Source organism: Microtus oregoni, unplaced genomic scaffold, assembly GCF_018167655.1.
Source record: "Microtus oregoni isolate MIOR12 unplaced genomic scaffold, Mior012 000029F_ref0000214, whole genome shotgun sequence".
Taxonomy (NCBI): Eukaryota; Metazoa; Chordata; class Mammalia; order Rodentia; family Cricetidae; genus Microtus; species Microtus oregoni.
The window spans coordinates 19435360-19460868 of record NW_024543088.1 but is presented as its reverse complement, the minus strand read 5'-3'; the positions used below and the strand labels follow the sequence as shown (position 1 = coordinate 19460868).

The 25509-nt window shown below is 46.4% G+C and overlaps 1 protein-coding gene across 1 annotated transcript in view; it reads right to left on the bottom strand.

Annotated features, from left to right (window-relative positions):
• The window catches only part of Klhl22 (kelch like family member 22), a 38390-nt gene extending 18478 nt beyond the window's left edge, over nucleotides 1-19912 (bottom strand). Inside the window, exons 1-4 of the mRNA XM_041678275.1 lie at nucleotides 19864-19912; nucleotides 14137-14400; nucleotides 4969-5134; nucleotides 1125-1843 (exon numbers count right to left, since the gene is read on the bottom strand). Coding sequence (XP_041534209.1) covers nucleotides 1125-1843; nucleotides 4969-5134; nucleotides 14137-14363 — 1112 coding nt within the window. The 5' untranslated portion in view covers nucleotides 14364-14400; nucleotides 19864-19912. The remainder of the gene's footprint in view (nucleotides 1-1124; nucleotides 1844-4968; nucleotides 5135-14136; nucleotides 14401-19863) is intronic.
• Nucleotides 19913-25509: the final 5597 nt, after the last annotated feature.

Below are 25509 nucleotides of genomic sequence, written 5' to 3'. Positions count from 1 at the left end.
CTGTTTTTCTTTTGGTCAGTATCACTGTGCTTGCTTGATTCGTGTGACAGGGACAGTTCAGAGCCCAGCCTTATGCTTACAGCCAAAGGCAGAACAGAATTATTTTTTTAAATATTTATTTATTTATTATGTATGCAATATTCTTTCTGCGTGAAGGCCAGAAGAGAGGACCAGATCTCATTACAGATGGTTGTGAGCCACCATGTGGTTGCTGGGAATTGAACTCAGGACCTTTGGAAGAGCAGGCAATGCTCTTAACCGCTGAGCCATCTCTCCAGCCCCCCAGAACAGAATTATTAAAATGAACTGCAATAGCACCCAACCCAGAGCTGCTCTCTACAATATCCTCTCTTAGCTAGAGGTAGGGATCAGGGATGGTGGGAGTCCCCACATGACTAAGGTATGATGGAGAGGCCCCTCAAAATCCAATGGTAGCTGAGGGTACTGGAGACTTGAACTAATGTCTTTTGTTCTCTTTCAAGAAATAGCCCTCTCAGATCAGAGCTAGACGCATCCTGTAGATCAAAGCAGTCCACAAAATTCCCTCAAGAAAAACTGCCTCCTCACAGTATCTACTGAGTACATTCTTATCTGACTACAGGGTCAAGGGGAAATTTAGCAAAAGTGCAATGATGCTTACTGGTCCTTCCCACTCCTTTGTACTCAGATGTGGGCTCAAGCAGGCAGCATCTGGAAGACATCCTTGGAGAAAAGGAGCAGAGTCGGCCAGCAAGGAACTTGAAAGAAAGTACTGAAGAGCTGGACTGAAGATGGCGGAGCAGCTAGCCCAGCCCACACAGCGCTCCCCAGCATAGGCAGCCGAGGTGACCCGCTGCAGACAGCTGGGCTTCAGGATAGCAGGGACAGAGGGAGGGGCAAGAAAGCAATTCTGATGTCCCTTTTATCTCACTGTGGTCCACTTTCTCTGGATTCATTGGGACTTCATTACATGAAACAGGCATACCCCAGAGAGGCTGTTAACACTCATGTAAAAGACAGATGCAGGAATCAGGCCTGTGTTGATGGGCCCTTGATAACACGTCCCCTGAGCAGCCCACATAACCCACAAATCCTGCACACGGAGTTGTCAAACGACAAAGGCAACAATAAGTGCCCTTTCCTACCTCCAGCATCGGGACTCAGCTCGGAATCCTTGGACATTATTGTCCCCTCCAATCAAGTACACGAAGTTGTTGAGCACTGCGATGCCTTGGTTGGACATTCGAGGAGCCAGAGAGGCAGTGAAGTGTTTCCACTCTCCCAGCAGGGGATTCAGGTACTTGGCCTGGTCACTGAGGATTGTAGATGGTGTGGAGTGAATGCCTCCAAAGCCCACAACACACTGGAAGTCTGAGCGAAGCTCTGTCTGTGGGCCCTGAAGGCTGGGCTGCAGGCTCTCATTCCGGTGGTACATAAGGGCACTGGCCACTGTGTCCCTCAGTGGGCTAGGGCCAAGCTTGTCATGTAGCCGCTGAAGGACCTCAGCTTCCATCAAGGGAAAACGCACTGTCTCTAGGAGCTTGTGGGGCTCATGCAGTGAGATCTGGTCAGCCTGCACCTGCTCCAGGGAGTAATGGTAGAGCAGGGCCCCTTCATACACCTCAGTCTCACAAGAAACCTCCAGGCGATTGCTGCTGAGGAGGGAGTAGACCTTCTCCAAGGGAAGCTGGCGGTACTTGTCAGTTCTCGAGAAGGCCACAAAATTTTTGAGGATGTAGGTGTCCAGCTGCTGGGTCAGACGGTTCAGGTCAAAGAGCTCTGCCAGGCGGTAGACATCGAGGATGTTCTCGTCATCTACCCATGACATGAGGAAGTCACAGCAGAAGTGGATAATTTCTGGGATCTGTAAAAAGAAGGACACCCACTCAAGCCTGAGCTGGAGAACTGCATCTGGGTATGGGAGACAGGATGAGAGCAGAAAAAGGCTTATGTAGGTGCTGTCCCTGTAGCAAACCTTCTGGGGTTAGGGGATGCAAAGTGAAATCTTCCCTCAATTGTCCCCAACTTTTTCTGATAAAAAGCTGGGACTTCCTGCAGGCTTAGTCTAGAACGTGCCATGGAACACACGGCATGCTCTCAGTGTCTCAGAGCCCCAATCCTCACCCATAAAACAAGGATAAAGTAGTGGGGAACGACCTGAGGATGAGAGCACCAACACCACTTGACACAGACAGGATTTTTATATATATTGCCTGCTTTCAGATCAAAAGTGCATGTGGGAAGGAAGAGAGCCATGTCTCAGACTGTCACTGTTCGGAAGGAGCCTGTGGCCATTCCCTGACCAGTACTCTCTAGAAGGGCCATGGCACTAGAATGAAGTATACCTGGCTCTTTTCTCTGAACGAGCACATTAGTGGAAGGACAGAGCAGGCCTGCCAGGCCCACTCACAGCTGCACTCACAACTGTCAGCAAGGCATCTCCAGACATTCACCAGAGCCAAGGCCCAGACTCAGGATTCTTGAAAAGCTGTCAGACCATCCTGTAGCCTCTGCCTGAACTAAGAGACCCACTCAGCTCCAGTGGGTGCAGGATTCCCAGGAAGCAGCATAGCTTGGCCCTAGATGTACACAATCACTGGAGGGAGGGAAGGCAGGCCAAAAGAAGCACTAAGGAAGGAGGAAGCTGCGTGTCAGTCAACTGAACCCTGAAGGCTGTTCAAAGACACCCTGGAATTCAACAGGCAAACAAAACAAAGACAAAAAAAACCCACCTTTCTATATAACAAACCATGTACAGAAAAAGTCCTTTTTACTTTTAAATAAGATCTCACTGTATAGTCCAGTAGCTTGTCTCTGCTGCCCAAGTGCTGGAATTAAACACATGCACTACTGTATCTAACATATTCTTTAGGAAAACAAGATTTGAGTTTCACTGAAAATAGAAATACAGGCGGCAGTGGCGCACTCCTTAAATTCCAGTACTTGAGAGGCAGAGGCAGGCCGATCTCTGTGAGTTCGAGGCCAGCCTGGTCTACAAGACCTAGTTCCAGGACAGGCTCCAAAGCCACAGAGAAATCCTGCCTCGAAAAACCAGAAAAAAAAAAAAAAAAAGAAAGCAAAGAAAAGAAATAGAGGCGGCAGCTCTATCTACAGGTTCTACTTCAGAGGGAAAAACTGCCTATAGATTATACATATACATTCTTACTGTATAGAGTCCAAGTTGTCCTCATACTCACTACAGCACTAGCCTAGCCCAGACTTACTATGTAGATAACCTTGAACTCCCCTCTCCCAACTCTGAAGTACTTGGCTTACAAGTGCAGTTTTTTGTTGTTGTTGCTTTTTTATTATTATTATTTCTTTCTTCTGATTTCTTGAGACAGGGTTTCTTTGTGTAACAGGTCTGGTTGTCCTGGAATGTTTTTGTAGACCAGGTTGACCTCAAACTCACAGAGATCTGCCTGCCTCTGTCTCAGTGCTGGGATTAAAGGTGTGCATCACTACACCCAGCTTTAGCATGTCAGTATATAGTATAACAACTGTCTGTGTAGCATTTAGCTAATAAGTATTACAGAAATCTAGAGATGATGATTATGTACAAGGAGCATATAAGAAAGTCTATAGACCTTTGATTTGGGTATCCACAGGGAGTCCTGGAACCAGTTTTCTGAGGGTACCACAAGACAATGATCTCTTACTCAATTGGGATCACCAACAAATTAACCACTGTATACAGGGAAATTCCGCTAATATCTAAATTCTATTAAGAAATGTTTAGAATTTTTTTAAATATTTATTTATTTATTATGTATACAATATTCTGTCTGTGTATATGCCTGCAGGCCAGAAGAGGGCACCAGACCCCATTACAGATGGTTGTGAGCCACCATGTGGTGGCTGGGAATTGAACTCAGGACCTTTGGAAGAGCAGGCAGTGCTCTTAACCTCTGAGCCATCTCTCTAGAATTTTTTATATTAAAAAGACAACTCATGTTTCTTCCTAGGTGAGATTCTAAGGGCTGGACACCTGTAAATAATCAAAGAAATACATACTCATGCTAGGTTCTCCCCAGTCCCCTTTCCCCTAAAATTTCACTTCTGCCCTGGGCCTGAGCGAGTGTGAATGAACAATGCCATCTGGAAATAACCCATCCCCCTGCACCAAGACCTTTTTTCCCCATCCTTGGTCCTTTGGTCTGTCTTCAGAGCAGTGTACCTCTGCTGGGTGGAATCCTACACAGACAGAGTTGAGGCCCATCTAGTACAGGATCCTCAACCAGACAGACTCAAAATGGAACACACTTGCCTAGAGCAAGCCAACAAGGCTGATTTTGCTTGGATTCAGATCCAAGTCTCTGGGGACACTGTGCAGAGTCACCAACCAGGTCTGGTGCAGGATACAGCAAATGGGGGCAAACTGCCAGCTGCAACAAACTTGATTTGTAAATCCATGATGTTCTATCAAGTAAAACTTGCTTTATGACAAGGCTGCATGTTCAAACTGCCGCAGAAATGGGATGACTTGCCTTCCCCACCTCCCCCTCCTTCATGATCCACCTATCACTGCAGGCGATGATGGAGGGAGCCCATCCTTCGCCAGCTTGTCTTGCTATCAGCTTACCCAATGGATCTTGCCTCATCTTCCCATTCATAGGCCTTCTGTGGGATTAAGCAATGTGTCCTCCCCAGTTGTGCCCTCTCTCTAGCCTCTCTGCTGACCCCAAGTGCAGAGACTGGAGTTTCTTCAATAGTCCCTTCAGCTCTGGAGTAGCTGGGCCAATGCACTAGACAGGTTACTAGCGCTACCTACCTGCCTTGCTGCTCCCATGGACCCCCCAGAGCTCTTTAGTTGGAGTCACTCTGCTTCAGTTCCCAGGCTCAACACCAAGGTACCCTCCCTGTTCCGTATTTTGCCTCATTACTTGGTATTCTCGCCCTCTTGACCTACCTCATGCCAGCAGTCATCACAGGTATCTGGGGAAGCCCCCCTCAGGTATGAGTCTTCTTGTTCAACAAGGCAACTCTCACCTGAAGTTGGCAGGCAGCAACCAGGGTCTCCTGCACATTGCTCAGGCTGAGCTCTAGTTCAGAAGTGTATATGAAATGCAGGATTTGGCACATGGCATTGTAAGACACACCATGGATCAGGACCTCTTCCTGCTCCATCTCCTTCAATCCCCCAGCAAACATTCCTCTGTAAGGCAAAGAGACAAGGCATTAAGAGTTACTCAGTCAGGACTTCAGTGTGGGCCACAGAAAGCATTCAGAAGGTACAAAGAGCTAGTGGTGAGGCTGGCTGGATAACAGTCTGCATGCTGAACACTGATTGCTCTGTGCTTTAAATAAACAGTAGGCAAAGGAGAGTCAGTGTATGGAAGGAGCCTCATCAAGCTGGGCAGTCATCCTGGAATCACTTGGCTCCCTGTACATGGTCCTACGAACCCTACATGCACTTTCTGAGAGCAGGCCAGTGTCTAGTTGCCTGCTGCATCATCTACCAGTACAATTCTCAGGTCAGACAGCAATAATTAGAGTAAGCCTGGAAAGAATGTGCTAATGGCAAATACGTAAAAAACATTCCATATATTTAAGGGATACTTACCACATGTTGAGTATTAAGGCAGAACAGAAAGACAGAAAATAAAATAAAACAAGGGGATATAAGAAGGGGGAAAAGTCTTCCACATGGGATCTAGTTTGCCTTTCTTGTTGACAGAGAGCCAAGATGCTTCAATATAACTGGTAAGGTAAACTTGTCTACAGATGTATCATGTTTTCCTAAAGATATCTTAAACAAAGATATTAAAACAACAAATAAGCCAGGTGTGGTCCCACACACCTTTAGCCTAGCACTTGAGAGGCACAGGTAGATGGATCTCTGTGAATCTGAAGCTAAGCTGGTCTACATAATGAGTATCATGATAGCCATGGTTACATATAAAAAGCCTTTTTGTTCTTCTCCTCTTTCCCCAAACGTCTATGATTCAACCTAACATATGGACTCTTCCTTATCTTAATAAACTCACTAACTTGACTTCACATTGACGCTTCCAATTCTTTCCTGTAGTTCAGCTGAAACTGGAAGCTGGAACTTAAGAAGAAAGGAACTCTTCCAGCTGCTGATGGCAGTGCTAGGCTTGCCACTTGGCTACCACTGATAGTATTTTTGAGATATCTACTAAATTTCTGGCTTTTACATTGCATTTTTTTCTTGAACTTGTACTTATTTATTTACTTACTTATTTTTGATTTTTTGAGACATGGTCTCACTATGTAGCTTGACCTGTCCTGGAACTCTCTCTGCAGACCCCACTGACCTTGAGCTCCCAGATCCACCTGCCTCTGCCTCCCAAGTGCTAGGATTTTAGATGGGCACCACTACTACCTGGTACTTATTTTATGCAAATGTTGCCTGAAAGTACATCCTTGCACTATATGGCCCAGTGTCCTCTGAGATCAGAAGAAGGAATCAGATCCCCTGGAACTGAGTTACAGACAGTTGTGAGCTGCCATATAGATGTTGGGAATTAAACCTAGCTTCTCTGAAAGAGCAGCCAGTGCTCTTAAGTGTTGAGCCATCTCTCTTGCCTCCTAACATACAAATTTGGATTCCGTGGGTTGCGATTTTCCTTCTATTACTTTCTGTAGGGCTGGATTTGTGGCTACGTATTGTTTAAATTTGTTCTTATCCTGGAATGTCTTGTTTTCTCCATTGCCTAACATACAAATTTAACGGTGACAAAGGAGGAAGACAGGCAGGTGTAGCTTAGAAGCAGAGGTCTTACCTAGAATTAATGTACAGAGCCCTAGGTGCCATTTTCAGCACAGAGTAGAAAGGAAAGAGGAGTGGGGGCAGAGGGAGATGATAGTTGTTTGGATTGGGAAAATACTAAAATACTGAGGAGGAGCTCAAGGGAGTCTGACTTGAAAGTAACTCCCCGAACATCTGGAAAGAGCAGAAGCAGGACGCTGGGGAAGTGAGACCTATGGGCAGAGCTGAGAGCCGCACATCTAACACAGAAGAGTGCTTCACAGATGAGGAAGCAGGTACACAGACTTGGCTTGGATGAGCTTTCTGCTCAGTGCAGCTAACACAAAAGGAAGCAAGCAAGAGGTAAAGGGGGCCAGGCTGGCAGGCAGAGCCCAGCTAGATCTCCAGGGCAGAAGAGACTGTGTACTGGAGCATCAGTGTGGTGAGACGCTGCTATAGAGGAACTTTGACATAAAGTGGCCTAGACAGAAGGGCTGGAGAATGGGCTGGGGAAGCGGCAGAAAACCAGTCAGATGGGAGGCTCTTGATCACGGCAAGAACAATATTGTTGGAGAACTGCAGCTGAAATGCCAGGATACAGCTAAGAGCCTGCTGACAGACTGATTACAGGAGCACCTGGTGGACACAAGATCCTTTGTGGGGCAAAGCAGCTGGGTAGATGGAGGAAAATTCAGGAGAACTAGTTAAACAAAATAGCTGGGGAATCCTATCATGTCCCATTAAGACATCCTAGTAGAGATTTAAAAGTTCTTTCTTTGGACTGCCAGCTCCCAAATAATAACATGGAGACTTTTTTTTTTAATTATGAAAGCTTGGTCTTAGTTTAGACTTGTTCCCAACTAGCTCTTAAAACTTAAATTAACCAATTTATATTAATCTACATTTTGCCATATGGCTTGTTACCTTTCTTGTCCAACTTTCTCTCTGGCTGGCTGGCAAATCTCCCAGGCCTCCAACTCTTTCCCAGAGTTCCGATCTCTTCCTGAATGACCCATCTATCCTCTCCTGCCTATCTGCTGGCCACTCAGTTCATTATTAAAGCAAACAGAAGGTGTCTTAGGCAGGTGAGGAAGGACAGAGACATATCTTCACCAAGTGTACAAAAAGATTATTCTAATGCAGAGACACTGAGTAGGTATCACAAAGAAAGAGGCAATAACCAGGACCAAACATGCTTTTATTACTGTAGGGTAAAAAGTCCGAGTCCACTTCTGAGTTTGAAAGCCTTCCAAACCCCACCAATCCCTGGGGCCTCAGAGCATAGAGTTGCAGCTTTGGGGAGCAAGTGCCATGATGGAGTGGGCTTTCCAGCGACGTGATTTTTGAGGCATCCTCACTCTGTAAAGTCTCTCGTCAGTCTTTTAGGCTTATTTCACGTGAGGGATATGGCACCACCCCTATGTCATACCATATCTGGTTGGATTAATTTCCACAAATGTGGATGCTAGGCCACAAAGTTAACATACATTCATGACTGAACAGTCCTATCCACCTGATTCCTATTACTCCCCACACTGGAGGCCAGGTTCCTGGCCTCCATACCATTTACAAACATGCTAAGAGCCAGGAAATACTGGCTCTAACTCAGCCACCATGAGAATAAATATTATTATAAATGGAATTAAAAAAATCTTATCACATTGTTAAAAGCCACCCAATAGCCTCTCTCAACAATCTAGAATTCTGTAGTTTCCTGGTATAATCTCTCATCTATTAGAAGAGACAGGTCTTTTCAGGGGTAAGCTAAATTCTTCCATCCTTTCCTGAAGATTTCTGATTTGTAGAAATTTGGCGGGTTTTTGTTTTGTTGGGGTTTGTTTTTGTTTTAGTCAAAGTCTCTCTACGTAGCTCCAGCTATGCTGGAGCTTTCTATACAGACCAGGGTGGCCCTTGAACTCACAGATATTCACCTGCCTTAGCCTCCTAAGTGCCGGGTTTAAAGGTATACACTATCATGCTTGCCTGAGAAATTTGGTTTGGGTTTTATTTTTGTTTTTGTTTTTAAAGATAACTAAAACTATGTAGTCCAGATTGGTCTCAACCTTGTGAATGCTGGGAATATAGATATACATTACTATGCTAGCTGTCTATAAGTGCAATCAAATGTATCTATTCCAATTTTTGTTATTGTTTTCTATCAAAACTAGAATGACTTTTTCCTCTGAGATTATATTAGAAAATACTTCTCTCTATCTCCCTCTAGTTTGCTATGTAATGTTAAATACTTAAACTCAGGCTTGAGGGCCAGAGAGATGGTGTGGGGGTAATGATCTGACTCATCAGGACCTGAGCCAGATCCCCAACACACATTAAAGTTGGGCAATACAACACAGCCCCGTCACCCCACTGATACAGAGCAGAGCCAGAGGACCCCAGGGCTCGCTGGTCAGGTTCAGTAAGAGACTTTTCAAAAACTGGAATAAGATGAAGAACAACGGAAGAAGTCTGAGAGGTTGACCTTTGACCTCTACATGGGTGGATACTAACAGACACACTCCACACACATTCATCAGACTGGTGTGGGTGGTGTAGCCCTAAGGGAGCACCTGTCTAGCATGTGCCGAGACTGCTGGGTTTGATCCTTTGCATTGCAAAACAAAACTATTGATCACTTGGCATTGCATTCACGTTTGTATAAGGTAAGTAGCAAGGGTCCAACTTCATTCTTCCAGTGGCAATGTGGCATCTATTGCCCCTTGATTTACAATGTCATTTTTGTCACATGCAGTTCCTATTATTTTTGTGATATTTCTTAACCTCCTGAATTTTTCTGTATTTCCTTCTCTTTCACCAACAGAAACAGCTTCAAATTCTACATATTCCTATTATAGCCAACAAAGGACAGGGCTAATCTTCTTTCATTACTGTTGTATAAACAATTTCCTAACGGCTGTTTGTTTTTTCAAGTTTCTAACAAATCTGTGCAATTTACCTCCAATAAATCCTCTTGGGAACATAGTAAACATTCAGATTAATGCAGAGAGAACTAGCTCTTTGCGAGGAATACAATGGCCCTTTTCTATGTCCAGTTATGCTTGGGTTCTCTTCAGAGGCCTGGCAAGCTTCCAAAGTCCTACAGACTAAGGCACAAGTTAAACTTATTTCCAGATACTCCGCATTTAGCCAGCCTCTTGCCATCTCTCTTTGCATTTTGTAGTCTGGACTTTCCAGAGCTGCTGTTGTAGACTTCCCTTGCTGACTTCTCTGCTCAGACTTCCAGGTACTGGTAAGAGCAGAAATGGCAGTACCCTGAACACTGTCTCTGCGCGGTATGGGCATGGCTAACACATAACCCCAGCTCTCCAGAAACAGAAGCTGGAGAAATGCAACCAGTTTTAAGCTAGCCTAGTCCCATACAGGAAGTTCTAGCCAACCAAAACTACATAAAAAGACCCTTTGTCCAAAAACAAACAAAACTCAACCAAATTTAAAAACAGGGCCAAGGCCATGAATGGTGGTACAGACCTTTAATCCCTCACTCAGAGACAGAGGCAGGAGGAATTCTAGGAGTTCCAGGCCAGCCTGGGCTAAACAGTGAAACCCAAGTCTAAAGAATAAACCAAACAAAGGCAGCAGCTGATGTGGTTCACACCTGTTACCCAGCACAAGTTTGAGAACAACCTGCACTGCACACTGAGTAGGCCATCTTTAGCTAAAAACCTAAGACCCCAGCACCGAAAACAAAAATTAAAAGCAGACATGGTGCTGCATGCCTATAACCCCAGAACTGAGATAATGGGGGCACAATTAAGGAGTTCAAGGCCAGCCTGGGCTGGAAAAAAAGAGCAGTAATAAAAGTATCAGAAGAAGCTACCACATGGTCCTTTCTGGACCTAGAATGAGGGTTGTGGGAGCAGGCTCGGAGACATTTGAAGGCTATTAAGACTCGGTTTTGGAAGAAATCATAACTTAAACTTTTCTCTCCACATCCCTTTTGGAAACAGGGTCTCAGATAACCCAGGCTGGCCTAGAACCCGATACGTAATTGAGGATGACCTGATCCTTCTGCCCAAGGTACCAGCTGCCCAGTTTACATGGTACTGAGGATGAAATTCAGGGTTTCATACATGCTAGGCAAACACTCCAGAATTACGACCCAGCCCAGCTAAATTTTCTTAGGCTGAAAATGGTATTACCGATGTATGAGAATATCCCTAAACATACTAGAGTATTTAGAGATAAAAGTAAGCAGATCAAGCCAGGTGTAGTTGTGTACACCTTTAAACCAAGTACTCAGAAGGCAAATCTCTGAGTCAAAGGCCAGTATGGTCTACATAGCAAGTTCCAGGCCACCCAGAACTACATAGTAAGAGCCTGTCCCAAAAAGCAGAAACAAAACAAAAAAAGTCTTGCTATCTAACCTTTCCTCTAAGATAAATCTTATTTTTATTTATTTTTTTTTTTTTTTGGTTTTTTTTTCGAGACAGGGTTTCTCTGTAGCTTTGGAGCCTGTCCTGGAACTCCCTTTGTAGACCAGGCTGGTCTCGAACTCACAGAGATCCGCCTGTCTCTGCCTCCCGAGTGCTGGGATTAAAGGCGTGCGCCACCACCGCCCGGCTTAAGATAAATCTTAAAACAATGCTCATAAATGATAGACTCGGGATGATGGCGAATCGCTTGTCTTTCAGCCACTATGCAGAATCAACATATTTCAAAAATAAAAACCAGTAGGAAAAAAATCCCCAAAGAAAAAGAACATACAAATCTTTTTTGTTTGTTTTATTTTTATTTCTAGCAAAACCCAACAATTAAAAAGTGGCTGTTTGTTTTATGAAGCATCTCCTTCTGTAGCCCAGGCTGGCCTCAAACTCATAATCCTTCTGCCTCAGCCTCCTGAGTGCTAAGATTACAGACAAGTAGCACTATACTAGGCTCAGAACAAAACATTTAATTCTTTACTGATACATTTACCACTTTCCTGTAACTCAATTTATGATAAATATATACACTTAAAAGAAGCAGCTAGGGACAGAAATCAGGTTGTAATGTTGGCCTAGCATGAATGAGACCCTGGTCCATTCTCTAGCATGGCAAAAACAAAGAAATAAACAAACCCACCTAAGAAACTTAAAAGAGCCAAGAAGTGGTGCCATACACCTTTAATCTCAGCACTCAGGAGGCAGAGGCAGGCCAACAGGTACAGGACTGGATGCTGACCTGCAGCTCACCTATAGCTGCCTGAGTAGCAGGGGCAGAACCTCACCATCATTTCTTACTCCTCCTCATTCTCTCCTGAGTGCTGGAATTAAAGGAGTGTGCATGTGACGGCTCATTTTTGGTGTCAATGTGACTAGATTAAGGATACCTAGAGCAACACCTTTTCCTATCAGAGACTGGCATGAACTAAATGGGGAAGATCCAATCCCATCTCTTGACTTTGGACACGAGAATTCAGGACAGGCTCTCTGGCCTTTGCACTTACACCAAACTCCTTGAACCTCACTCACACTGAGAACTCACAGTCAGCCTTCCTATGTCAACCATTCAGATTTGCCCTGAGCCACATCATTAGAATGCCAAATTTTTCAGCTGGAATTTCTGTCTGTCTCTACAATCATAAGTCAATTTTTTCATTCTTCTCCCATATAGCTATATTGTACCAAATACTGGCATAGGGTCATGCTAGAAGCCCCAAGAAATACTGGAAAGATTATAGAGCCTATTAGAAAGGCCAAAGGTTAACACCTGACGACTGATGGGAGGTTGTTGTGAGTAACTTTCTTCCAAATCAAGTAATTGTCATCATGGGGTATTTGGCTTAACCTCCTTGTAAAAAGATTATCCCAGCTGGGCTTACTGACTGTTTACATACCCCAGCCATTCAGGGATGGGGAGGGTCATGAAATCCCCACCTGAGCACCTCACCTTCTCTACCTCCCATTATATGCAACACTGCCTTAACTGTACATGGTGCCAGGAGTCTTAACTAGACTGGGGAAGCCTAGAGAGGGGCTCCATCTATGCAGCTACAAGGAAGCCTCATTTCTGCTGGGTAAAGACTTTTCAGGTGCTAACTCCTGTAAGTAACACCTCATCTATGCTCTGAAGAAAAACCCAATAAACTCACTGGTTCCCCAGAGTGAAGTTCAATGGAATCATGCCCCCGTTCGTTGTTAGGATCTTAGAAGGAGTGGCATTGCTTACATCTCCTCCTGTGAGCGATTATAAGACAGAAAGTAGTTGGCCAGGGAAAAGAGATTTTGAGCATCGTGTAGATAATGTCTATACAGTGACACCTTCCTAGCTCTGGGCCTTAGCATTCAGAGCTTATCAGAGGAATGGCTGTGGCTTGCGTAAAGCTCTTAGATGGCATTATAATGGGGTGAGTGGTGAAGTGTCATAACGTCTTGAAAGTATGTGCATAAAAAGAGATGGAAAGTAATGTGGCAACGTTGGCAATTATGTTCACCACACATTATTCTTTCAACTTCCATGGCTTTAACCCCACAGTAAAGTAAAAAAGAAGCACACACTCATGCATGCACACACACGCATGCACACACGCACGTGCCTCAAAAGCCAGGCGTGTTGGGGAGGCAGAGGCAGGCAGAGTTGGAGGCCAGCTTAGTCTACAGAGTGAGTTCGAAGACAGCCAGGGTTACATGGAAAAACCCTGTCTTAAAAAACCAAACCAAAACAACAACAACAACAAAAAAACCCACAACATTGTAAGTCAACCTAGTTATGATCCAGTTTTGAAAAATGAAAACAAGCTCTTAAGACTCTTCTGGTTGATGGCGTCTCCACAGCAGACTGTGGAGAGCCTCAGAGAAAAGAGAAGATTCAGCCACCTCCAGTGCCAGTGATCCCGCTTGGTAAAGCCAGGACTGCCTGTTACCGGCCCTACAGAAACAGTCACAAGGGAAGGGTGCATCCCTCCTTGAGGATCTATAGGCAGTTAGTCAACGGCTGCTGAGTGAGGGGAAAACATGTTTCTCCCTTCCTTTCTTTATTTTTTTTTTGTGACTTTTTTTTTTTTTTTTTTTTTTTTGGATTTTCAAGACAGGGTTTCTCCGCAGCTTTTTGTTTCCTGTCCTGGAACTAGCTCTTGTAGACCAGGCTGGCCTCGAACTCACAGAGATCCGCCTGCCTCTGCCTCCCGAGTGCTGGGATTAAAGGCATGTGCCACTACTGCCCAGCTTGTGACATTTTCTTAAGTGGTATAGCCACCAGTAAGGTACTCATGTCACTAAAATAACCTCTCTCCCATCTCTCCTGTAAGAGACCCTAATACACTTGTGGGTCACCAAAAACAAAACAAAGCATAACTGTAGGTAGGCTAGGAGAGAAGAAGAAAGGGATCCCTGGGAGTGGAACAAGACAGTAGTAAGGTGAATACAGTCCAAACACAGTACAGACATGTATGAGAATGCCATAATGAAACCATTAACAACACACTGAAAAACTAAACATGGGCAGCTTACCTGAAATAATCACATGATGCAGCCAGCAGAATTCGATGAGCCTCAATGTGCCTCCCCTCTACCACCAGGACAACGTCAAAGAGGATCCCACTGTCTCGCAAAGCAAGCAGGCCCCGGAGCAGGGCCTGGGAGTGCTGTGTGCTTCGATAGGTGTTGTTCACACAGTTTGACTGGGATGGCTGTGTTGGCAACTTGCACAGCTGGGCAAACTCCTGCTCCTCTGCCATCCTGACAGCCACAGCAGCCCCTCACCACTGTAGTCGGCTGTAAGAAAGAAGAAACATGGACTGAGCAGGTAGACAGCTGGCAAGCTGCCACACGGGCTGATGGCACTGCACCCGGGCACCTGCTGCAGTGACTTCCCATGATCCCAAACCTCTACTCCCAGTCTCCTCCCAGCCACGGTCCCACATGGCCTTCTGTCTTATAACCTGGCTTCTTTACCCACAAGGTCTTCATCCTATGGTGCCACCTTCAGCACCACAGGAAAACAGAAGTATCCTGGGACTGGCAAGACCACTCACAAATGTAATTCCAGACACCAGTAAGGTCACAAACTCAAGGGCAGAAAACTTAATTAAGAGGACAGGGGTTTAGTTCAGTAAAGTACTTGCCTGGCATTTGACCCGGAGCACTAGGCACAGAAGAGTATTTGAGACGAGGCAGGAGAGAAAGACAGGGAAAGTAAGAGAACATAGGAGAAGAAGCAGCCTCTCACTCCCACGATCAGGTTTAAGTTAAGAACTTTGGTATAACTGACAAGATACCAAAAGATGTCCTACAGATAAATTCTCCCCTTCCTGAGAAAGAGCTCAAACAAGAATACTAAAACAAGCCAGATGTGGTGAGACTCAGCCTTTAATCCCACCACCCTGAGTTTGAGGCCAGCCTGGTCTACATAGCAAGCAAGCTCCAGGCCAGACCAGCCAAGGCTAACTAGTGAGAGCCTGTCAAAAAAAGAAAAAAGAAAAAGAAAAAAAAGGACTAAAACAGCAAAAAGACATTGCTTAAAGCCAAACCTACATGATCTTTGAGTTTGTCATTAACAGCTCTTTCTTAACATCCCTAAAGCTAACAATTCACCTCATTAACACTTTACAATTTCACAATTTTTTTATTTCTTTCTTTTTCCAAGACAGGTTTTGTCTGTGAAGTCCCAGCTGTCCTGGAACTCACTCTGTAGACCAGGCTGGTCTTGAACCGCCTGCCTTTGCCTCCCAAGTGCTGGGATTAAAGGAGGTGTGTGCCACCACTGTCTGGCTCAAAATGATTTTTTTTGGGGGGGGGGTTGGTTTTTGTTTTTTCAAGACATGGTTTCTCTGTAGCTTTTGGAGCCTGTCCTGGAACTAGCTCTTATAGAACAGGTTGGCCTCGAACTCACAGAGATCCACTCGCCTCTGTCTCCTGAGTGCTGGGACTAAAGGCGTGCGCCACCACCACCAGGCTCAAAATGAAATTCTTTAAGAAAAATAAGTAGGCATTGGAGAGATGGCTCAGTGATTAAAAGCACTGGCTACTGCTCTTCTAGAGGATCTGGGTTCAATTCTGGCACCCACATAGTGCCTTACGCTGTCTGTAACTCTAACTCCAGGGCATCCAATGCCCTCTTTTGGCTTCCACAGGAACCAAGGCTACGCATAGTGCACAGACATACATGCAGGCAAAACACCCACACACATAAAAAAATAAATAAATCTATTGCTGGGCATGGTGAGGCACGCCTTCAAACCAGCTCTTGGGAGGCAGAGGCAGGTGGAGCTCTGAGTTCAAGGCCAGTGTGGTCTTATAGAGGGAGTTTCAGGACAGCCAGGGCTACACAAAGAAACCCAGTCTTAAAAAACAACAAAAAAAAAAAATCTTTGGGGGAGGAGGGCAGGACCAGAGCAACGGCTCAGTGCTTAAGAGCATGTACTGCTCTCTTCCACAGAACCAGAGTTCAATTCCCATCACACGTGACAAGCAGCTCACAACTGCCTGTGATTCCAGCTCTAGAGGTATCTGATGTCTAGTTTCTGTGGGCACCTGTACCCATACACACAGAGACATAAACACACACATATAATTAATACATGTTTTTTAAATTAAGTCATCCTCATCTGCAAAGGGAATCTGAGGCTAACCTGAGCTATGTCAACAAACAAACAAATCCCCAAAACAATAACTAAATATACCTTCTAAAGCCAGGTATGGTGGGTGACTCATGCCTTTAATCCCAGCACTAGAAAGGCAGATGCAAGCAGATCTCTGAGAATTCGAGGCCAGCCTGATCTACATAGTGAGTTCCAGGACAGCTAAGGCTATGTAGAGAAGATCCTGTCTCAACCCCCCCCCCCACGGAATGAACCAGAAACAACTGTGCACAGTCAGCTACTACGGGTAGGGAAGCAACCAGCCTGGAGGTAAGATAAGGCCTGTGGCCAACCCTATGTTCTTTTAGCACAGGTCAGCCATTTGGTAGGCCATGAACCTTCTTCACCTCACCCAGTTCCCTACCACATCTTTAATAAAGAAAGAAAACAAGGGTCAGTGCAATGGCTCAGTGGGTAAAGACATTTGCCCTATAAGCCTGGCAACCTGAGTTCAATGCCTGAAACCCACATAAAGATAGAAGACTGGATTCCACACATACACTGCGTTGCGTACATGCACACACACGCACAATAACAATAAATAAGTAAAGCATAAAGATTTGTTTTTATTTTTGTGCACTATGTGTGTGTGTATGCCCTTAGAGGTCAGAAGAGGGTGTCGGATCCCCTGGAATGCAGTCAGGAGCCATTAGGTGAGGTACTGGAAAAAGAACCCAGGTCCTCTGTAAGAGCAGTAAGCACTCTTAAACTACTGAACCATTTTACCAGCCCCCAAATGTGTATATTTTAAAATTAAAAAAAAAAACAAAACAAACAGATGCTAACACAAAACTAGCCCAAAAAGTCTTCTTACTACTGAAGGGGCACAACTCTCCCTAACACCCACCTACGCCTCTTCTGGACCTCTGTGCTCTCAAGCCTCTGCGGCTCCCATCACACACGCTCATCTCTCTTCCATCTGTCTCCTGAGAGTAGGACCTCTACTGGCTCAGCCACACTTTCCCCTGAACTGACTGCTTTCTCACAAGGCCCTAGAGATGGCTAGAGCTGTATATTCCACCACCTATCTCTGGGTTAGGACCTCTCCCGACCTCTTCCTCTCCTTCAATCCATTCATTTCCCCAGGACATACACTCCCAATGGCATCTCCAGCCACTATATTCTAACTGGTCTGTTTGTGTCAATCGTGCACTACATTTTCTACCTGAAACCTCCCAGCCTCAATGACTGCCCTCCCCCTTTTTCTCTGTGTAGCCCTGGCTGTCCTGGAACTCGCTTTGCAGACCAGGCTGGCCTTGAACTCAGGTCCCTCTGCCTCCTAGTACTGGGATTAAAGGTGTGAGCCACCGCGCCCAGCTTCTCTTTTCCTTTTTAAACCTATGTTTTGTTTTTTTTTTGTTTGTTTGTTTTTTGTTTTTTGAGACAGGGTTTCTCTGTAGCTTTGGAGCCTGTCCTGGAACTCCCTTTGTAGACCAGGCTGGCCTCGAACTCACAGAGTTCCGCCTGCCTCTGCCTCCCGAGTGCTGGGATGAAAGGCGTGCGCCACCACCGCCCGGCTAAACCTATGTTTTGTAAGATCCTTTGGTCTTGACTCTTCTCCTGTATCTCACTCATGGTCACAGTTTGGAGTCAGAGCATAGGAATGTTGTTCCAACAGATTTCCCTATCACCTCATCCTCTCCAGGCTGTCCTGTCCAGGATGGACAGGAAACCAAAAATGTTCTTCTGACATCCTCCAAACAGGATCACGTTTGTTTCTCATAATCCTATGCTGGCCATGACCTCGCTGATCACATCTACCTGGCACCTTCATACCGTCTCAACAGACATGCTCTGGTGGGGAATCGGTCTTCTCTACCCTTGACAGCTTGTCTCACAAGCATCTCAGTTAGCTCCTATGACGACATCTGATAACCACAGTCTGGGTACTTGGCTGCTACCTCCAAACCTCAGCTTCCTCAAAACCACCAGCACAAATTATGAAGTCAGGAGGGCTTTCTCATCTGTGGATGACTGTGAGGACCAATTGCCTTATAAGACACTCACCCGTCATCTGAGCAGCCTTTCTACCTTCTTGGGAAGGGATGGACAGCGTCTACTTTCTAAACAACCACAAGAACAAGAATAGTAAAAAAGGATGACTACTCTCCTGGGCAGGCAAAGTATATTTACTAAGCACAAGAAAAAGGAATTTGCCAGGTGACACGTGCCTTAAATTCCAGCACTCGGGAGACAGCGGGAGGAAGATCGCTGTGAATTCAAGGCCAGCCTGGTCTAGAGAGTGAGTTCCAGGCCAGCCATAGGTACACCGAGAAACCCTGTCTTGAAAACAAAACAAAGAAAGGAAAGGAGGGAGGGAAGAAGAGAGAGAGAGAGAGAGAGAGAACTCAGGAATACTGATATGAGAGGACCACAGGTTTGAAGTCTGCCTGGACTATGTAGAGATTTGTCATAAAGAAACAAAGAAAGAAGGAGCTAGGGTTAGAGAGAAGGGCCTGAGCAACTAAGAGCCCGCATACTTTTCTAGCAGCGAACTGGAGTTTCTCATTCCCAGCCCCCACATCAGGTGGCTCGGTTCCAGGGATCCGGACGCCCTCTGCTGGCCTCCAGAGCACCTTCACCTATTCACGCGGGCACACAGACACTTTCATAAAAAAAAGACAACCCATGGAGACTCTGACGACTGCAAATCTACAATATTCCTCCGCTTTCCATTAACTTCTGCCTATAACTTCATGCCCCTCCCAGAGTTTTCCTCCCACTGTTTGCTAATGCAAACAGTTGTGCACTAAAAATTATTTCGGAGGAATCTTCAACTCATCGTTTACTGAAAAGGCATTCTCAACCCTTGAAGGACTCCCAATCAGTATCTGTCCTCAACGCACCCTAATCTTCATCAGTGCAACGCAAGATATGCAACAAAAGAAAACCCAGCAGCTTGGAAAGATCAGAGGAGGGAGTGGGTCCTTATTCCAAGGAGGGAGTCTCCAAGGGGTGCTGACGTGCTCTGTGGCTGCTTTCCCAGGGCGCTGCAGACTAGAAGCATCTCGGAGCTCGGCCTGACCCTAGGAAGCTGCCGCGGGCAGAACAGTGGCCCCGTTGAGCCCCGCCCGGTCGGTTCGCTCGGCCTGACAGCATCTAAAATGATCTAAACTAGTACAACCCGGCGATTTTGCACGGACAGCGCGAACTCTCTGGCTTCTCTCAGCTACCGCAGCCGCGGCTCAAGAGTCTGAGGTCACGGCAGGCAGGCCCGCCCCGGCGCCTGTTGCAATCCCAGCTCTCATAGCCTCGAGGGTCGGGGACTGGCCGGAGGCCACACTCGGACCCACGGCTGGCGACAGAGCCTGGCCTACCAGGCGGAGATGGCCACGGCCCGCCTCATCCGCGCGAAGGCCTCGGCCGCCCGCACCTCGGCGCCAGGCCCGCGCCGGACGCCCGGGGGTCGCCCCGCCGAGCCCCCGCCACGTCAGGCAGTCGCCTGCGCCCGGCCCCGGCGCCCGCGGTACTAGGTCCCGATCCCCGATCCCGCCCCCGCCGCAGCCGCCGACCCCGCTCCCGCTCCCTTCCCCGAGTGCAGCGCGAGCTCGGCGACGCAAGCTGGCCGGGCCCACACGGTACACGCCTCGCAGCTGACCTGGTGGTGCCGCAAGCTGAGGCCGCTCTCGCAGCTGGCGGGAGGCCGAAGGCGGGGGGCGGAGCTTCACCGTCACGTGGGACACCGCGCAGACGCAAGTGGACTTACGGGGGAGGGGGTGGGGTCTCCTGCAGGGCGGGGCTAGTCTGGAGAACAGGACTGGGGGTTCTCTGCTGCCGGGTCGCTGGTCAAGAAGTGCCTTTTGGAGATGCAGATCTGAGTCCTCCTTTCCCTTTCTCCTTGCCTCATTCTTCCCCTCACTCATCTCTCATGCTTAGCTTTGCTCGCTTGTCTCTTCACACCCATTCATTTACCATCTCACTCGTTGCCTCCTTGCACTCACTCGCGTTATTTCACGTATTCATTTACTCATTCCTCACTTTCCTTACGTCACTCCTTCCTCCTTCCTTCATTCACTTGCCCGTTTCCTCCGTCATCCATTTCCTCATTTCCCCCTGCATTACTTCATTCCCTTCATCACTTAGTTATTTCTTCACACACCACCCTTCTTGTTCCCTCCTCGCTCCTTCCTTGACTCCATCTCTCAATCGCTCCTACCCTCGTTCATTCTGTCTTCCTTTCCTTCCTTCCTTTATTGTCCGAGTTCGTCCCTCTCTCTCTTATTTCCTTGCTTCCTTATTCACTGGCCGAGTCATCTCTTCCTTGTTTCTCCTCTCATTCTACCTTTCTAAGGCGGACTAGACATCAGAAGGTCCCTCGCCCGATGCTCGCTGTGGAGCGTGTAGACCAGCAAAGGCTTTACAAACAAGTGTTCATTTTCCTTTTTTCTGAGACTCTAGAGTAAACCTGGTTCCCAATCTCAAAACTTACCTGTTCCTGCCTGTCCTAAGGAAACTGCCTCACCTCCAGAAGGAGCGCACTCTACAGAGCACATCCAAGAGAAAATCTGCAGAGCCTTCTTACAGATGAAACAAGTTGTAGGGTCTCACGCTGTAGTTTCAACATAGAGAATGAAAGGAACTGGAGAGGAAAGACGTGGCAAGGATGACTCATGAAAAAAAAGGAGGCAAGAAGGAAGAAGAAAATAAGTAAAAGAAAAGCTGTTTTAGGTGAACCCCAATTGTGCCCAGAGCTCGAGCTGGCCTCTAGGAAAAGGGGCACCCAACAGAGGTAGACCTACCTCTTACCCATAAGGCTCCCTGGATCAAATGTGTTGCTGAGAAGTTTCAGATGGTGGTCAAAGTACTCTCGCAAGGAGATACCATCAACAAACAGACAGAGCCAACACAGGACCAGAAGGGGATACTCCCTGGTGATTTCTATCTCAAAATCCACCTGATCACCCACGAGAAATTCCAGAGGTAGAGAATAGCAGACTGGGAAGAGATCTCTGAATCCGTGCTGTGAAACTAGTTTATGTAGTATGAAGTTCCCACCCCAAAAACCAACTCCCTAGATTTGAAGGGAAGTTTCTCTCTCTTCCCTTTGTAGTACAACAGTTTTCTCCAAGGCTGAAACTTTCCATCCTTAGGAGAAGCTCCTTAAGCAGGAAAATTAAATAAAAAAAAAAAAAACCTTAAAATAGCTTCAGAAAGTCCCTGAAACTGACCAAACTCACTAGGACCCTCCCTGCCAGGGTAAACAAAAACGGAGAGTCCGTCTCAGACAGGTGAAGCTGAGCTTCACAAGACTCTCAGGAGAAAAGCTACAAGGTAGACTCAGACCAGACCAGCTGCCTGAACAAAGCCCAAACCAGCAGAGCTGCCTGGAAGAGGTTTCGACTTCCTGAGGCACCTGGAAAGGTCACTCTCCTTCCTACAGGCTGTGCAGTGTGCTCCAGGTTTCCAAACTTGTGAGCTGTCACCCAGGCTGGTTGGTGATGCAGCTGTCTTTGAGTCATTTCCTGTAAGTAACCCCAAGTTGGATTGGGTGGTACCTGTACTGGGGTCTCTCCTGGGCTCCCTCCCTGGAGTGAGTAGACATGTGACATGCGTGTTGTGTCCCCAGGAAAAGTTTTGTTCCACAGCACCATTCAAGAGCCTGTTATGGCTGCCTGTGGCCGCGGCGGTGTGTCTCTCCTAAGGAAGCTCGTCTTTGGACCTGAAGACCAACTTTTCCACTTTAGGACCCTAACCTCAATAAAGCTCTCCTGAAGGGTGCTGTGTGTCCACTCTTTTTCACGAAACTTTCAATGACAAACCAAAAGAAGGGTCACTAAAGTCCGAGTTTATGAACCAATGAGTTTTATTTAGCTTACTTATAGGAGCATGGGTGACCCCCAAAATCTGTATCACTTCAAAGTGTCACCCTTTGATTGATGATGATGTCATGGAAGCTGCATCAGGAAGTTCCAGTTTCAGTTAATCTTCCACTTCTTGTATGTTCTAGAATCGCCCAAGATCCCATGTTCCCAGGAGGAGGAACTAGAATGCCCTGTGAGAAAGCGGCCCTCCTCCCCCTTTTCTAATGAGGGAGTATCATTGCCATTATTACAGCCCTAGGCATGACTGAACTATTCTGCTTCTTTAGTTATCATGCTAACAGGCGACGCGTACTCCAAAATGTCATGGCATATCGGGAGGAAAAAAGCGATACTACAACAGTTATCTTGTCTCTCTTATTGGAGAGCAACACCATCCAGAGAGCTTCAAGTAAGTGTCTGCCAAACTAGAACAGATAAAGGAAAGATGAAAGAAAACTCATTAAAGAAAGAAAATACACTGATAAGTGAGACAGAGGTGCAGTGGGTGCATTCTAAGGGAGAAAGGCACCCCTGAGAAATGGTGGGTCACAGACCTTCTAGCTGCCCCTCGCTTTCCCTGCCAGAGATCTGGCTGTCCCCTAGGATAAAGACTTGCAGGTGTCTGCTGTGACAGAGCACTCCGGCCTCGGTGAGAAAAGAAAGCCTACTCCCTCTTGCAACTGCAAGATAAAGAAATATATGTCCCTGCTTAGTGCTCACCTCCCTGCCCCTCTGTGCGGGCTGGGCCAGGCCAAGTCAAGTGGTGTGGAACTTCTTGGCCCCTCCTGAAAACGTGAAGAGTCCCTTTCTTCTGGACCCTCTGTCATGCTGATGCGGTGGCTTCACCTAAGGATGCTCCTCTGCAGACCTGGGCCTGCTCTCCCCTGCAGGGCCCCATCACACAGCAACACACACTTCTGAAGGGCAATGTGAGTCAGCCCCTTCCAGGAACCGCTTCTTTTTAAGTTATAATGAGAGGACGAGAATTTTTTTTTAACAGCTAAAAGAAGTTCCTCAATCTTATTGTTATAGGATGGAGGTTGGTTCTGGGAAGAACTGAAGAAGTTACTCAATCTTATTGTAAGGATGGAGGTTGGTTCTGGGAGGAACTGATCAAAGGCCCTCAAAAATAAAACATAAAAAAAAAAAAAACCAATGAATTGGCCGGCTCAAGGTCCTAAAACAGGCATAAAGATAATGGTCAGGAGATGAAGAGAATAGCAGTAGTACCCTAGATAGGCCAGCTTAGCACCCCCAAAAAACAAGATACAAGATACAAATAGGTATCAGTGGTCAATACTTGCTAAGTTAGATAAAGCCAACGTAAGACCCTCTCTCCAATGGAAGCTTGTACAGAGGGCTGTGACCCTTTCTCTTAGAAAGCTTTCAACTTTAGGGTACTTCAACCTCTATGCACACTCATGATCTCTGTTTTGTTATTTGTATGTTGCTGGGCTGAAACACTATGAGGAAGGCAGCTTATAGAAGGAAGGGTTTATTTTGCCTGTGGTTCCAGAAGGATAGGAATCTGACATGGCAGGGAAATGTGGCAGCAAGTGCCAGGTATGGCAGCAAGACAGCTGAGATGCTGAGAGCTAACATCTCAAAACACAAACAGGAAGCAGTGGGTAGGTTGGCAGGAAAGTCAAGTAGCTTTTGAAACCTAAAGCCTGCCCTGGCGATGTACTTCCTCCAACAAGACCACAAACAAGACATAAGCCTCCCCAAACAGCATCGCCAACTGGGAACTAAGTATTCAAATGCCCCCAAATGCAGGGGTTAGCTCATTCAAACTACCACAATTTTATATCTTATTATAATAGACTGATTTAAAAAGGGGAGATGGCTAACAAAAATCTTGCCCCTTTCCTAGGCTACCTAGGAAGGGATGACAGGAGAGAGAGGAATCCCATGCCTGACAGTATAACAGAATAGACTAACAGGAGAAGACAAAAATAAATTTATGGCATGCCTTTAATCCTAGCACATCTGGCAGGGAGGTTGAGGCCAACCTGGTCTACGTACTGAGTCCTAAGACAGTCAAAGCTGGACCTGGAGAGATGGCTCAGGGGTTAGGAGCACTGGCCGCTCTTCCAGAGGTCCTGAGTTCAATTCCCAGCAACCACATGATGTCTCACAACTATCTACTATATGATTTGGTGCCCTCTTCTGGTGTGTGTGTAAATAATAAATAAAGAAATCTTTAAAAAAAATGTATAATTGTCATCATTATCATTCATGACGTGGGTGACCCAAGGCCAGTCCCATGAGGGGCGGTGGGTCCCCTGGTGGATGAGATACCACTGCGGTGAGAGACAGACATATGCCATGCAGACAGAGAGAGCTTGGGTATATGGAGCTTATTTAGTGGGTAGTGGGAACAGTATAAGAGTAAGGGGCTATCGGGGGGAGAGAAGGGGAAAGAGGGGGGAATAGAAGAGAAGAAAGGGAAGGGAAGGGAGAGAGGCAAAAGTTGCCTCTTTAGCTGGGCAATGGTGGCGCACGCCTTTAATCCCAGCACTGGGGAGGCAGAGGCAGGCGGATCTCTGGGAGTTCGAGACCAGCCTGGTCTACAGAGCTAGTTCCAGGACAGGCTCCAAAGCCACAGAGAAACCCTGTCTCGAAAAACCAAAAAAAAAAAAAAAGTTGCCTCTTTGGAAGAAGGACAGAGAGAGGGAGGGAGAGAGAGAATGGGGGAGGGGTGGAGAGAAGGCATGAGACCAGCTTGCTTCTGCGGGAAGGAAGAGATTGGGAGTCAGCAAAGCTTGTCTCTTAAAGGACAGGGTACCTAGGTGACAGGCAGGCCAGCGGATTTACAACATTCTGCCTTTCTCTTATAATAAAAAGGTAGGGAGTTAGGCATGACATGGTGTCGGGTTCTCAAGACTTCTTTCTGCTTATTTGTGGATGTCAGAGTCTTGGGGGACCTGAGAAAGTTGGCACGTCCTAGGGTATCTGGTTGCTTCGCTCCTGTTCAGAATTTGTGGTGTGTGGAGCTGTCCAGTGTCTCTTGGACCTGGCAAGGTGTTGGCAGAGCAGAGGACAAGGTTAAGTTTAGGAAGAAAAAAAAAATTTCTTTAGGTCTGGTAATTGAAGAGGAGGATATCAGGACCAGGGAATTGGGCAGAGGGGGGGGGAGGGGAGGTATCTGACCTGTTTAAGGTGGATCTTTCAATCTGGCTCCCTGGAACTCACAAGAATTCTTTGAGTTTGTAAAACATAAATTTTAGACACATACATTGTATAAACAGCAGCATATTTATGCCAGAATTACATACAATGAAAAGTATCTTTAGAGAACGACCAAGGAGAATTTGAAATCTTGATCTTAAAGCAGTGGTAGTCCTCTGCCAGAGTTAGAGTAATAGCCTATCAGCATTTTGTTGACGACCTTAAGATGGTGAAAGGCAGCACGAGAGAGAAATTTGATAACTTGCATTTGT